The sequence below is a fragment of the Neopsephotus bourkii genome, unplaced genomic scaffold (assembly GCF_033783945.1).
Source record: "Neopsephotus bourkii isolate Nb327-2 ecotype Australia unplaced genomic scaffold, CSIRO-AGI_Nbou_v1 NB_1760, whole genome shotgun sequence".
NCBI classification, from domain to species: domain Eukaryota; kingdom Metazoa; phylum Chordata; class Aves; order Psittaciformes; family Psittacidae; genus Neopsephotus; species Neopsephotus bourkii.
The window spans coordinates 1,900,531-1,916,534 of record NW_026902234.1 but is presented as its reverse complement, the minus strand read 5'-3'; the positions used below and the strand labels follow the sequence as shown (position 1 = coordinate 1,916,534).

The 16,004-nt window shown below is 39.2% G+C and overlaps 1 protein-coding gene across 1 annotated transcript in view; it reads right to left on the bottom strand.

Moving 5' to 3' along the window:
* Positions 1 to 390: 390 nt before the first annotated feature.
* GABRB3 (gamma-aminobutyric acid type A receptor subunit beta3) overlaps positions 391 to 16,004 on the bottom strand; it is a 113,311-nt gene continuing 97,697 nt past the window's right edge. The window contains exons 8-9 of the mRNA XM_061377824.1: positions 12,070 to 12,314; positions 391 to 965 (exon numbers count right to left, since the gene is read on the bottom strand). Coding sequence (XP_061233808.1) covers positions 615 to 965; positions 12,070 to 12,314 — 596 coding nt within the window. The 3' untranslated portion in view covers positions 391 to 614. The remainder of the gene's footprint in view (positions 966 to 12,069; positions 12,315 to 16,004) is intronic.

Below are 16,004 nucleotides of genomic sequence, written 5' to 3'. Positions count from 1 at the left end.
ATGATCACCTTGCTTACTACAGAAGAGAAAGCAAGAGATCATTAAAAACAACGTCCATTCAGGAGTGGGGAAAGAAGTATTATGACGCATATAAACCAAAGAAATTTTTGCAAAGAAAAATAAATTTGGCTCAATGAAATCATAGTTGATGGATCTGCAGTATAAATGACTTACTTTAAACTCACCAGTGTAACTCTACTGCTTTATGATCAGTGTGTATGGCAGCATTTACAAACAGTGTTACTCAGTACTGACTTTATACATGTTTACAGCTGTTTGAAAATGTCTATGACAATCAAAATCTTGTAGGGATAATATACAACACTTACTTTCTCAAGGCTTGTTGCTTTGACAACACCTGCCTTTTGATTTAAAAAGTTCCTCTGTCCATAACCTCAGAATCGATGTGTACATGTGTGTGTGCATACATATACATTTGCTTTGCAGTATGTGCTTTTAAGTACACACAATTCTTTGCTACATGTATTCACACATACATGAGTATGGTCTATAAGTTCATATATATATATTTATGTATAAATATATATATAAACTGTGCAGGCAAGTAGTACTTCTCTTGTTACAATTGAAGTCCTTTAAAAAAGTTCAGTCACTCAGTTAACATAGTATAGCCAGTAAATTAGGTTGAAAAGAGAAAATGTGAACGGAAAAACCATTCTTGACCATCTGTCGATGGCATTCACATCTGTTAGATCAGGGATTTTTATTTTCAGTTGTGAAGACCTCCTTCGTAAATGGCCCCTCCTGCTGTGGGAGCCTGGTCTTTCTGACGAACGTCTCCCAAGGCTTTCGCGATGTGAGCTTTGTTTTCTGTACTGTATTCCTGAGTTGTCAAAGGATATTGTTGAATTTCGGGGTTCCGTAACACTGGTGGTGACCTCGTTGCTTGCCACCTCATTGTGAATTTCAAGCGATGTCAACAGAATGTTTCCATGGGTGTCCACCTAGGGGGCAAAACCAGAAATATAAATTGCTTCAAAAGACTTGACATTTATCAGCAGAATGTGGGTTTATTTAAATCTCCAAACCCATACATATTTTAAGAAAGTGTGTATTCATTTTAAGCATGTGATAATCTTAGGGAAAAAAAAAAAGGGTAATACTCATATGCCTAAAATTAGGCAAGTACTTAAATACTTTTACAAACAGGCATATCATCATACTACCAATCTGCAGTACAAACTGCATTTGGCAAAAAAAAATAATTTCCCTCTCCCTCTAAACCAGCTGCATTTTAAAGGGTGGTGTAGTTCAGTGAAATCTCCACATTGCTGGCAAAGGGGGAAAAGGGATGGATTCTGACTCTGCTATAGCAGAAAATTAAATTAAACTGGACTAGCTTTTTTCTATCTGTGATTTAAAACAGGCTGGAAAAAGCACCTCTGAAGCTTGCTAAAATCACAAGAACAGTTCTGCTCTGCTGAACTCTTTGCATTTTGCAATCATAGAGCTTATTTGCAAGTTTTCTCTTCAACTTTTCCTTGCATGGTCATTTGCACAGTTTTCCAATCATGGCAATGTTTAACTGTATGGTTTTACCACTTGTGTAAGTAATCTTAAAAGCCGATGAACTTAGACATGGAAGAAAGCTGCTGAACTGAGAAAATAGGTGGCACACTTCCCTTCCACCTCCATATCCAACAGGCAGTGAGCACAGTGGTGAGCACAGGTGAGCAATGTGATACCATTTTTAGTAATTAAGAGGAAGGTTGTGATCATTCATAGCTTTTTACAAATTAAAGGCCAGACTCTCCAGACGCCCTGAGCAGCAATAACAGAAGAGTTGCACAGAGTTGGGTTTGGCTCCTTCATTCCAGAAAAACCTTTAGTTCCCATCAGTGGCACTAACAGGAAGTCTCAAATTATGCTATCTTTGTCAGTATTTGGTAGCTACAGTGGTGAGGCAACACCACCCCTTGTGCCCCATGTCCTGAACGCTGGAGGAAGGGGGAGAACACAGCTGATACCGGGATCAGCTCCAACTTTCTTGCTAGATTTTAGAAAACGAAAATGACAGATGAAGGTAAAATACTCTGTGCTGGGTATTTTCAGCCAGTTAATGCCTGTGTGACTGTTCTAGTGAACTCACTTCCCTATGTCAGACACAGATAGTGAATCATGCCATACAGCATAATTTCCAGTTTTACGTATATAATTTATCATCCAGAATTCACCCTGTAATTAATACGTATTTCTAATCTGCCACATGATCTAGCTGTGTTAACTGCAGCAGTCAAACATATCATCCTAGCAGCATCTGTTTAAAAGTGGTTCATAAAACACACTGTTGTCATGGCCTTTTGAAGTTTGTACAGTCATCTGATACCACGTCCTTTGCAAGCTTTGCGTGATGCATTAAGAGTATGTGTGGCTGTCCATATGAATTTAGCTTTTTTTCAATCCTGTTAAAATTTTGTAAAATGTATATTTCTTTAATTAAGTATTGAAGCTACAGCTTATCCTTTCTCAGAGAAAACAATTATGATAGTTTATCAGTAATGCTTTGCCAAGCTTCTTGCAAATGGAAAAAGAATATAAAATGCTATGACTGACATACAGGCAAGTAGGGAAAAAATGTCCTAAGGTATCCAACAAATCCTGCAGTTGTAGGCAACAGCACATTATGCTGATTAGTGCCTATAAATAAAAATAAACAACATGAACCAAAATAATGGGGTGGAGAAGCCTCAGTAGTGATTAAGAAGAATTTATTTTCCTCATGGCAGAAACCCATTGGGTACAAAAGTACAAGCCTGAGGTTTGTAAAAATGAGTTCATGCTGTTGAGCAGTATCTGTGACCAGGGAATACACACAGCTGTAAAATACAGCCATGAATAGCATCACTACTTACGGTGGTCTCTGAAAGGAATCGATTCAGATTTCTCTGGTTGGTTGGTTGGTGGTTGTTGGTTTTGTTGCTTTGTTTGGGTTTATTTCCACAAAGATTACAAATTATGATCAGGATTTGTAACAGCGTTGTGTAAAATATCTCCATAATCTGCATTTTTCATATGAACCTTAGAACTAAATCTGTCATCCACACCCCACAGCATCACATGTCATGTCCTTTCCCATCTCCTCCCACACTTTTAGAAATATCTTTCAGTTTACTAAAAATGCCCCAGCAGAGGTTGTTTTGCTGGGCTCCATCCTGACAGCACTGCCTTCTCTTTGCAGGTTTCTACTCCCTTTCCTTCCACCACCACAGGTGTCAGCTGCTCTTTCCCTCAGGGCTTCCCAATTCTGCCTGCCACCTACATATATACAGACATTAGCCCATCCACGGGTACTTTGTCCTTCTACACTGAGCCTGGATTTTTGTTAAGTGAGATGTTGGCTGAAAGCTTGTATTCTGGAGGGTACTCTTATACATTCTGGCTGCGCCTGCCCAAGGAATTAAATTTATTCCACTTATTTCATTGAACTTCATAGCCGCCTTCATTTTGTCTGTCAACCTTACATGCCGTCCTAACATGGCTTCTGCCTCTGATCTCCCAATGATGCGGCCACTTGTCACCGCTTGTGACTGCACTTATAAATCAAACTAGAAAAGTTGTAAAAAATGTTGCAACATTTGTGTAAATGCTTTGTCTGAAGATGCCATTATATCCTATGAAGTTGCATGACAGCATGTATTCCCTAAATATCACAAGTGAAACATGTTTGGAGACATACTTCTGAAATTAATCTCCTTCTTAATGGAGCAACAGACTTGCATGTCAAATACAAGGAATGAGCAGATGGAAAGAAGAAGGGGTCTGCAAAAACTGAATTCAGGCTTCTGGTCCACATATACTCTTGAGATCCGTTCTTAAAAACTATATTGATTCCTTCAGTGGTTTTAGATAAACTACCTAAGCCCTCAACCACATTAGAGCAATATATGCTAATGCTTTGTGACAATCTTAAGGTGATGTTGTGAAGTATGAATACTTAATGTATGCAAGATGTTAAGAAGTATTTGCACAAAAGCATGACTTCTGAATGGTCTAAGCAACAATTTAAATGACTTTGACAAATGTACACAAGCTCTCTCAAGAAGCAATTCAATAACGGTAGGGTATCCTGTGCAAGTCAACTAATGTTTGCCTGAATATACAGGTAAGACAAAGTCCTGCATGAGTGAACATGAATGTTGCTCGGTGGCCCCAGGGAAAATATTACCGATACAGATTGAAATAAGTAGCTAAAGAGATTAGTCATGGATACACACGATGAACAAGGCCAATGTTTTTGTTAAAACTTTTGTTTTGCTCCTTATGAGCCTTAGAATACAATTTTATCACCTAGCTCAAAAATGTCACTGTCTGTGCACTGGAAATTACCCCAAAAATGTTAATGCTAGGCTTTGCTCTCAAGCATTGCTTATAAATTGGAGAGATGACATTGTAGATTTGCATGATTTCCCCTCAAACCTTACCACCCTTATTTAACCTAAACATTTCTCCTTTTTGCCTTCTCTTCCAACCCTGTGCCTCCATGCTTCTTGTACTCTCCTTTCTGCCCACTCTGGTTCCACCTGAGGCCATTCACTCCCATTTTCTCACTGTGGTCTCCACTGCTGGTACTCCCATCTTCTCTTCAACACAAGCCAGGGCTGATTGCTTCAAAGGAGTGTTACCCAGTGAGGTCATCAAATCAGAGAGAAACAGCTGAGTACCAATTCATTAATTCCCTGCTGAAGCATTAGGGATCCAAATGTGCAAAACTGATACTTACATTTCAGAATCAATTTTAATCAAACGCCATCCTTCCCACCTCTGAACAACAGCTCCTGCACTAGGGTGAAGTGACTGAATCTCACATACTCTGGAGGCTGAGAAGCATGAAATGCTGTGAGATGTTTCAGGCACAGAAGAACAGATTAACTTTTGAAGGTTCACCATTTCTGAACTATACGTATTACAGTACAAATAAAAAATCTGAAGACTCTTAACAGCCTAATATCATTACACAAAAATTACCATAACTTACCTAACTGAAGCCAGAAACAGGAGAATTAAGATAAGGTTCACAAAGAACCTCTGATACTTGCTCTTGGAGGAACACCATGTCACCAGCTTAGATTGTATGTTGTGGGTATGAAACTCTAAACTTTTACACTTTAAAAGTCCTGAATCTACTTCTCAATTCTAAACAAGATACTGACTCATTTAGATGTTAAGTATTATACTTTTAAAGAAATGAAAGGCAAGATCTGCTATAGAATACCTTTCCTCAATTAAGAATTCTGGAAAACCTCATCTTTAATGCCAGTGAGAGAACACTTCACTAGTGTCAGGAATCTACCATAAGGCTTGATTTACTATTAGGTAATGTCTGGATTATTTTAGGTTCATTTAGTTTTCTGATTAATATTCTATAAATTTTAAGGAGTACTTTACAATTAAAACTTTTTCCTTACAAGTCTTTCACTACACTACACAAAAAAAGAAAAATAAGAAGCATTTTGCTGAAACCCCATAGGTATGTTTAGGAGTTCATAAATCCCGAACTTTTAAATACCACGTAAACACTTTCCATCATATGAAGCAATATAAATGCAAATAGCGGGTTTAAATAACAGCATGAAAAGCTGTCTCTGTAGTTAGTCTTGCATTATTTTACATCAAAATTACTATTCAAGTACATTATCCCACGAAACAGATCTCCCCTTAAAATCATAATAAAATGGAAATTATTTTTAGTGTGAATTATAATCTAGACTCCAGCTCCCTGATTCTCACCTTACCTGTCCTGGTGCAAGCGTCTACAGTTTTGTAAGGGGTAAACTACCTCATAGCAGTTTCCATCTTCTTTACTTATGTATATAAATGTCTTTCCAACTTGTAGAACAGTATGCGATCGAACCTTAAGTATTATCTGTGCTATCTGACCACATTATGCCTTGGATATTTTAGAAATAATTTAAAACTGAAAACACAAGAAGAATCATTGCATTGAGTGTCCTTCCTGTGTCTAAAAGTTGATACTTCTCTCACTACTTTTTTAATATGTTTTTATTAAGTAATATGTTTAATATGTTTTTATTATGTTTAATATGTTTTTATTAAGTAATAAGCAGAAAAAAAAGATTGAGAGAATTGTGTTACATCAGCCTAGGAGATAAGCCCAGGGTAGCCAGCAGAACTGGGAAGATGGACAGATCTTGAAAACAAGGCAAGTATGAAGAAGAAAAATAATTAGGAACTCCCATATTAATATCACTGTCCACCAAGTAAGAATCAACACTGATATATATGAACAGAGAAAAAATGAATAAACAAATGCATGGTCCTCCCTTGCCCTGTGTTTCACATTGTCTGGATTCTTACAGTCTCTAGGCTGTACTATGGATTGCACATACAATCCTTCTTATTGTCTCTGGATTTACACCATTCATACTAGGGCAAAGTGGCTGCAGAACAAAATTAGTACATGCATGAGTCCACCAGCACATGCTCAGCATCCTCATCATAAGCACTATAGGACAAGAGCTCTTCCCACAAGAACTGTGTTCATCACCCTTGACGGATATTTTTCGAAACTTGGCACCTACTCACCACGCTCATGTTTCAGAAATATCCCACTGTTCAAAACAGCACCAAAAAAAGTACCCAGGAAAGATGAAGATGCACAAGAGAATACTGCCAGTTTTGCTATTCTCATATTTCCCAATTTAAACTGAGTGGTAATTCTGCCACAGCAGCCAAGATGTTCATTCTCAGAATAAAATCCCACTTGTGAGAAGGGCTGCTACAATTAACAATTCCTTAAAAGCACTAAGTAGATGTAAGTGGCCTGAGCCTCTATTCTCAGCAGTGCCTGGTGGGAAGCTGCCGCCTTGGCCAGCAGCGGGGGTTTGAGCCAGGAATCTCCAGTGCTAAAAAAACCACGTAGTGACTGCCTGAAGAGAAGCGCCTTTTTATAAAGGGTTATGCATTATTTTTGTTCAAAGGAAGCTGTTCCCACATGTCTGACAGCCACGGGGGGTTGAAGCTTGAATGAGCTTGTGCGATAGTTACCCTCCTGATTTGATACCCTGGGGCTGAACTTTTGGTCCCACCAAACTGGAAACGTAAATTGCCACAGCTTGAACTAAGAAGCAATATCTTTAGCAGGGGACTGTTAGCAAATCATAACCTCTGTGGATTGGCCCAGAAGGAGCAATGTCCAAAACACATGCTCACCAGCTGATTATGCCAGTAGCCTCTATCACAAGAGTGAACAATAAGGATTGCCTTAGAGCTCTCTCATGCTGATTTAGTTGTAAATTAGGCTGTATCTGAGCCTTATTTAAAATAAACAATTCATGTAGCAAAACTGAAACTGCACAGAGAGCTACAAATGAAGCCTGAATCTGCCAATGGGCACAGGAGAAACAGAATTGTTCTGTAATGATGGTGATCATTTTCAAGGGAAAACATTTTTACAGGCCACCTATTCTTTTCTGACAGCTTTACCAGAAACAGAGGATTTTAGGCACTGATACCATATGCAGAAGAAATATTTTATGAACAATTAATACTCAGTTCTTCCTTTATCCTACAGTTTGTCCTGATGTATGAAGCAGAGTATCAAGAGTATGAGGGAGTTTTTAATACAAAACTGGTACGTGTCTGAAAATTGGTTATACACCAAAAAATCAAAAAAAAAAAGCTCATCCTATGTTTGTCTCCAGAAACTATGGTTTACTGGGATAGGCTGGAAAAGTTCAGGGAGGAATACTGTTTAGAGTGCATTATCTGGAACTAAATGTGATGCAAAAGTATTCAAAAGAAGAGACAGCTAAATGTGACATTTTCTTTGTAGTCAGCTGCTGATCCACAAATGAGTCATTTGTAAAGCCTTGCTCAGGTTTCATCTTATCACCAGTTCTGAATCTTCTGAAACCATTTCCAGAAATTCGTTTTAGTCAGCTGTGCCTCAGACATCATGCCACCTTCAGCAGTGCTACATGGGAGAATACAGGGGAGAGTTTTTCTCTCCCCACTGCTTTTCTTTGTCACCTCTGCAATGTGAGGACACCGCATGTGCAGTTTCCATGCTGTGAGGACTCTTTCCCTTATGCCTGGAGCTAATGGTTCATTGGCTTTATCATGTGGGCAGAGCTGGACAGAAAGCCGTAACTAGAGCAGTGAAGCTAATGAGCAACAGCAGCAGCAGCAGCAGCAGCTGGTGGAGCATTCCTCAACAGAGCAAGCCTCAGTGGCAGTGGATCAGGAATAACTCAGAGTGAAGTGCCTAAAAGCTTGGCACTGGAGAGGCATGTTCATAGCAGCAGCAGCAACATGGAGATGGTTGTACCGGTTTTGGCTTTTCAAACCCATAACCTCTGATGCAGGACAATGCAAATGCATGTGTTAGGAAGCAGAGTTACTGAGCATCAACTGTGTTTGCAGTTATCAAATAAAACACAAACATATCCACATCTGTGGATTTTGTGAAGCCCAGAACATCTTTGTTACTAAAATTCTCCTGCTGTACAGTCAAATAAGACTAAGAAAGTGTAAAAAGCTTTTGCTACTATAAAAGCAGTGTTTATAACCAAGCCTGCTAATTTGTATTCCAGACTTCAGTCCTCTCTGACATGTAATAAGTGACCTTCAATACCAGTATCCACACTGGTTCTACTAGTTTCCATGAGCTAAAGTCCTCCTATATGAAAATAATGTGGCATTTTCCCTCATCCTTCTCTTGTTCCCTTTGCTTGAGAGACAGACACTGCCTCAGCAGCACTCCCAGTCTCTTATACTGCAAGAGCAATGCTTGAACTCGGGGCCTGTACATAAGGCAGTATGCTGTGCTGCCTCTGCTCTGCTGTGCTGTCTCTGCTCTGCTGTGCTGCCTCTGCTGTGATGCCTCCAACACAAACAAGTGATTTCCACAGCACTGCAGCTCCTCTTGACTCAGGTTGGACTTGATACAGCACAGTTCATAGTTCTATCACAATGCCCACAAGTTACAGCAGCTGATGTGGACAACAAATGGTCTAATGTTTATTTATTTATTTGGTTTAGTCTGGGGTTTTTGCTAGTGCCCTGAACTAGCACCCTAAATCAGTGACAGGCAGATCATGCACATATTTCATACACAAAAAAAATCAATTACTAAAACAAAACAGCAACACAAATCAACCCAAAATGGTAGTCTTCGAGACAGACTAAAAATAATGCCTTCTTCCAGTTTTATATTTGAACCCTTTTCAATCTGCTTTCTAGCACAGCACATTTTGATAGTCATCAAGTAGTGCTGATGACAGCTGCAGAGAAGGCTGCCTGGTTTTAGGCATTCTCCCTTTCTTTCAAAATGCTGGTCAGCCTCAGATCATGTGAGATTTGAAATATTTCCCAGGATTAGAAATCTTCCTGTTCTGAATGGACATACACTCCATGGAAGCCCAAAGCCTCACCGAAATCATGAAAACTATAATTTTCTTGAACTTGTGCAAAGCTGTTTTCATGGCTCTAAGCATTCCTTGCTATGCAGTGTGCCCTCCAGTTTATGAGCCTCTACCAGGACATTCAGCCCCTGAGTCCAAACTCTAAACCAAGAACCAAGCAACTGCCAACCAGCCATTAATTCCATCAGACCGAATGATCTTCAAGGGCACCAGAGGAGAGGTTGGAAGTTAATGCCTCTTTACTGCCTTGAAGAGGTCATAGCAAACCTTGCAGAGCTTTCAAATATTGTCTTCCAGGGCAAGTATGTTAAAAACTCTGGCATGATCACCTCTCCTGCTGTATTTAAGGGTATCTGTACAGAACAGTGGGCATAAAATAACAGAATCATAGAATGGTTTGGGTTGGAAAGGACCCACCTTGTTCCAACACCCCTGCCATCTGCAGGAACGCCTCACCCTAGACCATGTCTCTCAAGGCTTTGTCCAACCTGGCCTTGAACACTGCCAGGGATGGAGTATTTATCATTTTCTTTGGGCAACCTCTTCCAGTGCCTTACCATGGGAACCATTTTCCTGCATCAGGGCTGTGGTGTCTGGAAGCCCTGATAAACTTCATCCAATGTAGATCTGCTAGATGGATTTTCCCTGAGCTGTTCATCCTGAAAGCAATGGGACCTCTTACGTACTCTGATAAATTCCCTCTGCTTTGCATTAGACAGGCTTTCTAAAAAAGTGAAATTCAGATTTAACATCCTACATCCACTGAATCTACATTTTCTGTCTATGTTTTTTTTCAAAGGAAGATTTCTGATCATCTGTACCTAATGCTCCTGCCTTTTCCTGTTGTATGCTGGCACTGCTTCCCTGAAAGCACTGAATCCAGTAACTGCAATGAAGCTGTGTTGACTTCACCAGCTGAGGCCTGGAGACAAAATGTTTTCTACACAGAATGGGATCATACCTCTTTATTTATCCTGTGTCATCTAAACAGCACACATTCACAGTCAGTATGAATATGCACATTGCCACAAAGCATACAGAGTTCCCTTTCACAGCTGGGACTCCAAGGCAAACAAGTAACAAACTCTTCTTTCAGCTCTGGTGTGCTGAATCTCTTTCCTAATTTCTTTCATGTATGGTTGATATTAAACCAGCAGAAAAGTCAGAACAGTCCATGGTATTTGTTTAGGATAGTCCAGAAAGAAAAGATTGTAAGGGCTATAACTCAGAAGTGAACAAAATAAGGTTGATATACGGTATGATCAAATCTGGGATATAAAAATGGCATGACCTATGTATGAAACTCTCTATTTTTTTATGTTAAGATATTTATACTTCTTTTGACAATATAGACCAGTTGATCTTAAGATGGAAAAACAGTCAGGCAGTCAGGCACAGGGTGCTGTTGGGCCCATTAACAGGACTTGTACTGAATTATATAAATCATTTAAATGGACAAGATTCACCAAATGGTTTCCATTGGGAGAACTGAACATTAGTGCATACATCTGCATTACATTCTTGTAGGTAAAATCTTCTCAATTTCTTTCAATTCTCTTAATTCTCTTGATACTTTTTTTTTTCCCCCATCTGCTTTTTTTTTTATTATTATGACTATTTATTTTTCAAGGAAAGCGAATTCATTCTTCTTGCTAGCTTAGTCCTAAGCAGTGCTGCCAACTGTGATGAGAATTTGGTTTCATAATACAGTGGATAAAAATGAGTTTATTGATTAAAAAATTATTTCACAGATCTGAATGTCAGCAATTTGGTGCAGTTCTGCACTACATTTACTATAGCAGACAGAATCATTAGGATCAAAACATACAGCTTGAAATTACTTTTATGATACTGGTATTTCATAAACAGGTAGTAGTTCTGTCACTGTGAACTCTTCTAATTTATAGGTCATATTAAAAACAATCTTACTACACAACTGAATGAAGAAGCCTCCCTGGAAGCATTTTAGCCAAAAAAAAGAAACCCCCATGTTCTATTCAAACTGACATGGTTTGCTAATATCATATAATGTTAAATACCTTGACTATCTCTTCCAAAGGGAAAAAAAAAGGCATTCATTGGACGAAGTAATACTCTAGGCTTGAATGTAATCAGCACAGACCATGCTAATATTTGCTTCAGAAGTAAATCCAAAAGTTTCTCTGGGAATCATAATTTTCTGCTAGTCTTAAACAGCAACACATGACAATGCCACACACTGTGGTTCAGCTATGCTGGCCAATTAATTTAGCATGGCAGAACTAATCCTTTATCTGTTCTCTCCCATTCTAAATGTGTCTGCTGTAATTGAAGTGAGAAAAAGTATGCTCAGATCCTGGGTTGCCTTATGTATATACTTAAACAAAATCACAGCTAAATTATATTGGATTTAGAAAAATAAACGCCTTTGTGGATCTGAGCCTTTATTTTCAAGCTAGCTGCGCTCCCATTGTTTTCTTCTTCTTACAATTACTTGTCATACTCCTTCGATTTCTGTATGCCTAAATATATTCTTCTGTGTAGGTTCTTGAATATAAAAATGCCCAAGTTTGTCCACAAAAAGATGATGTGGTTGGTGATGTTTTTACACAAGCTTTTTTTGTTTCAAACAGATACTTTTGTAATAAAAGAATAGAGAGCATATATATAGATTAAAGAATCTTACCCGGTTGCCTTCAAACTTTGAGCGATCGTTGTTTGCCTTTGCTGTTTTTTCTGCAAGTTTCTTCTGTCTTTGTGGGCCTTTTCCAAAGAAAATGTAGTTGACAAAGGCGTATTCAAGTAAGGCCAAAAAGACAAATACAAAGCAGCCCATGAGATACATGTCGATGGCTTTAACATATGGAATTTTAGGCAAAGTCTCTCGCAGATGAGTGTTGATTGTTGTCATAGTCAGCACAGTTGTAATTCCTACACAAAGAAAAAGAGCACGCATCTTACAACTCCAAGCATACCACATTTCAATTTTATTTTCCCTTTTGGCAAATTTGCCTTGTCAGTGTGAAGAAGCTTAAAAATTTCTCAGAGATATCTCACTGGTGATGTCACTGCAAATCAAAGCAAAATTAAAGCTTGATGCATTATTATTTTGTTATGGTATTTTCTTCACATGATTGGGGGAACAGCTACCAAGGGGTCTGGCACCACTGCCATGAGTTAATGTAGGTTCATGGAAGCCAGTGTAGCTGTACTGATGATGCATTCCTCAGAGATCAGACCAAACTGATATGCAACAGAATGAGTGTTCATATAGATAGTGAAAGACTCTTCTCATGCAGTTTTAAATTTCAGTAGTTAAACAGCTGGTTGAAGTTAGTCCGTAGCAAATGTTGAGAGACAGGCACCCTTCTTGAGCAGTTCATCCCATCTATTTTAGACACCTATTTCAAGGAAAGGTCAATATAGAAGAGAGACTTGGGGATGACTAGTTTAGAGCAGTACTCTAATTTTTACATAGAAAGAAGTGAGATGAGCAGTGAGAGGCAGACAGGTATGTGGATTTGTGCAATGAAAAAGCTAAAGGGGGAGAGCAGCATTTTTATGGTGATTGACTGGACACTAATAAAGTACCTAAAAAAATCTATAAGGTAAGTCAAACTCTCATTTATTTACCTAAGGATGGACATAGCACCTGAAAATATATTACAGAGCCCTGTTTTGAAAAGCTGTCAAGAAAGGCAAATTTACTACCAGTCTGCTTGATTTCACAATAAACTACAGGGTCTGTATCTCTGCTGGAAATTTTACGGGAACTACAAATCACAAGTAGCTGAAAACAATGATTCATAGAATAAGTCTACATTGCAAGGCAAGACATTCTAATAGGTCCCCTCCATTACTGTTTTCTCTGATTTCATAATTATACCATCAGTTTGTAAGTAGTCACTAAAATGCAGGCAGGACAAAAATAAAGGAAAAAAGAAAATAGCTGCCATATTATAAAGCACAGTTTCTTTTATCTGAAGAAACAGAAACAAAGACAATATAACTCAAAATCAAGCTGTCAGTGTAAACAGTGTCATTCCAGGGAACTGTGGTAGTAGCCTATAAGGTTCTGTAACAGATATTTTGTATATTTAGTAGGTCAGTGTCATGCGGTTTTTCAGTGCTTTCCCTCTAAACTGTGAAACAAGTGTGCGTTGATGTCAGATGTTTGGTGATCCAGAAGATTAAGCACACCGAATAGAAAGGTGGCTATCACTAACCACAAAGAAAGACATCCCATGGGAGACCCTGGCATCCTGCACGCAAATGCCCTGCCAACAATCAATAATTTATTTTAAAGCACCATTGGAGAAGTAGCTGACACTCACCTGTTATATAGAAACAGGATAATCTTGTGATTACATCTGTTCCCAAGAGCAAGAACTCTCAAGGTTATTTTTCCCCTCACTCAAAAAACTGAATTTGGGAAATTTCTAGGACTAACTAGCAAAACCTCAGTACTGGGCAGAACTGATGGGTTTGAATATTTCTTCTGACAACAGCCCTGTATCAGCCTGTGTCTGCAGTGTCCATAGTACAGAATCTCTGCAATGAGCTGGTGTTGCTCCATGCCTGGATTCCTCCATTGAGGAAACTACTGGGTTCAGTGTAAGCTGGAGCACAGGTGGCATGTGCAGCAAAGGAAAAGGGGCAAGAGCAAAATGTAGAAGTGAATCAACTAGAATTAGGATGTTGTAGAGAACACAGGCTTCCTGTATGGGTCGAGTAAAAGTTTATTTCCACATCCCTAAGAATCGCACAAAGAGTCCTTCCTCTAACAAAATACTCAGGCCAGCAGGCCTTACTCTCCTCTGTACTGCACTTTTCAGTCAGATACATAACTCTAAAGGTGCTATATTGCTTTTAAACTTTGCTACCATCTCAGACCAGCTTCTGACTCATAAGAGGGGCGACACAAAGGAACATAGTATTAGACCCATGATACTGAACTTTATTATACACGCATCACAGACATTATCACCAAGGCACTAATTGTTTTCTCAGAAGAATCTATGAGATGTATTTTTGTCCTGTCAAAAGGACTATCAATTTGAAATAGAACATCTGGGCTCCTGAGCTTGCCTTCAATGTTCTCTCTGACTTTTATTCTAATATTTGTGTTATCACAGTACAGCACTCGATAAACTTGTGTTACAGAGAAATAGGCCACATGAGGCAGTCCTGTTAAATAACAAAAAACATGTGAATCCATCATAGAAGGGGAAGGAATATCACTAGATTTGGTAACTTTGTCTAACCATCTATTCTCTTCAGTCCTGGCGGGTATGTAAAATCTAGATGGTGCCTGATATGTTTGAAGTGCTCCCTTCACTCAATCATGTCTCCAGGGTGGATCTTTGAAATGCAGTAACTCATTTCTGAATATGTCACAGCTGTTTGGACTTTTACGTTCCACCTCCCGTTCAGCTACTGCTTATCTGCAACCTGCTGAACAGGCACTAGCTGCTGAGTGGCAATGCCAGATTGTGTCATACCTGTATGCACCAGATAATCTACAGTATCTGTACAATTACTGTACAGAAACTGCAGTTAATCTACAGTATCTCCAGTTACCCAAGTTCAGATGCTAGTAAAGCAATATGCACAAATGTATAGCTGTGGCTGACCAGCCTTCTTTAGTATGTGGAACCCTAGAAGGTACAGAGGTAGGGAATCACATGGACATGGGTTGTAGTCCCGGTTTGCTGTAGTACATATCATAAAAATAAGAGAACTAGGGAATACGTTTGTGTTTTAAGAAGGGAAGAGATTACAGCAGGAAGTTATACAGCATAGGCTTAGAGACAAGTTTAGGGTAGGAAGGTATCTGCTATTGAGAAGCACAGAGTTGAAGTCAGGATTCAGGATGAGATGATAGGCAGCAGCAGCCATAAGGATTTATGGCTCCATTTCATCTTCCTTGTCCATAACTATCCCTTGACTATGATTCTGTAATAGATGAAGTATTTCCTGTGAAATATTTTCATAGAATCATAGAATGTTTTGGGTTGGAAGGAATCTTAAAGATCACCTACTTCCAACCCACCTGCCATGGGCAGGTACACCTTCCATTAGACCAGGTTGCTCAAAGCCCCATCTAACACCTCAAAATCTTTTTCCTCAGGGCTGCTCTCAATCTATTCCCTACCCAGAGTATATTTGTGCTTGGGATTGCCCCAACCCAGGTGCAGGACCTTGCAGTTGGCCTTATTGAACTTTATGAGATTTGCACAGGCCCACCTCTGGAGCCTGTCAAGGTCCTTCTGGATGGCATTCCTTCCCTCCAGGGTGTCTACTGCACAATTCTGAATCCACCTTCTGTTATCTAAAGGATATTTTGATCTCAGTAGGTCTTGGACAGGGATCACCAACATGTGCCAAATCTAATCTTTTCTGCCATTAGTTAAATGACAATTTAAACTGCAATTAAAATGCACTTAGAACACTGTGCATTTTGAGGGTTAAGCAGAATGTAATGGCCTGTAGCTGATGTGCCCCTGTGCTCTGAACTAGTACATGGTTCTTGAGACCTGTTCCTGCCACTGTCAGTTAAAGAACCAGAACCTTAGGAGGAGGCTTGGAGCTATACTTATCTTCCCATACTAAACTGGATTA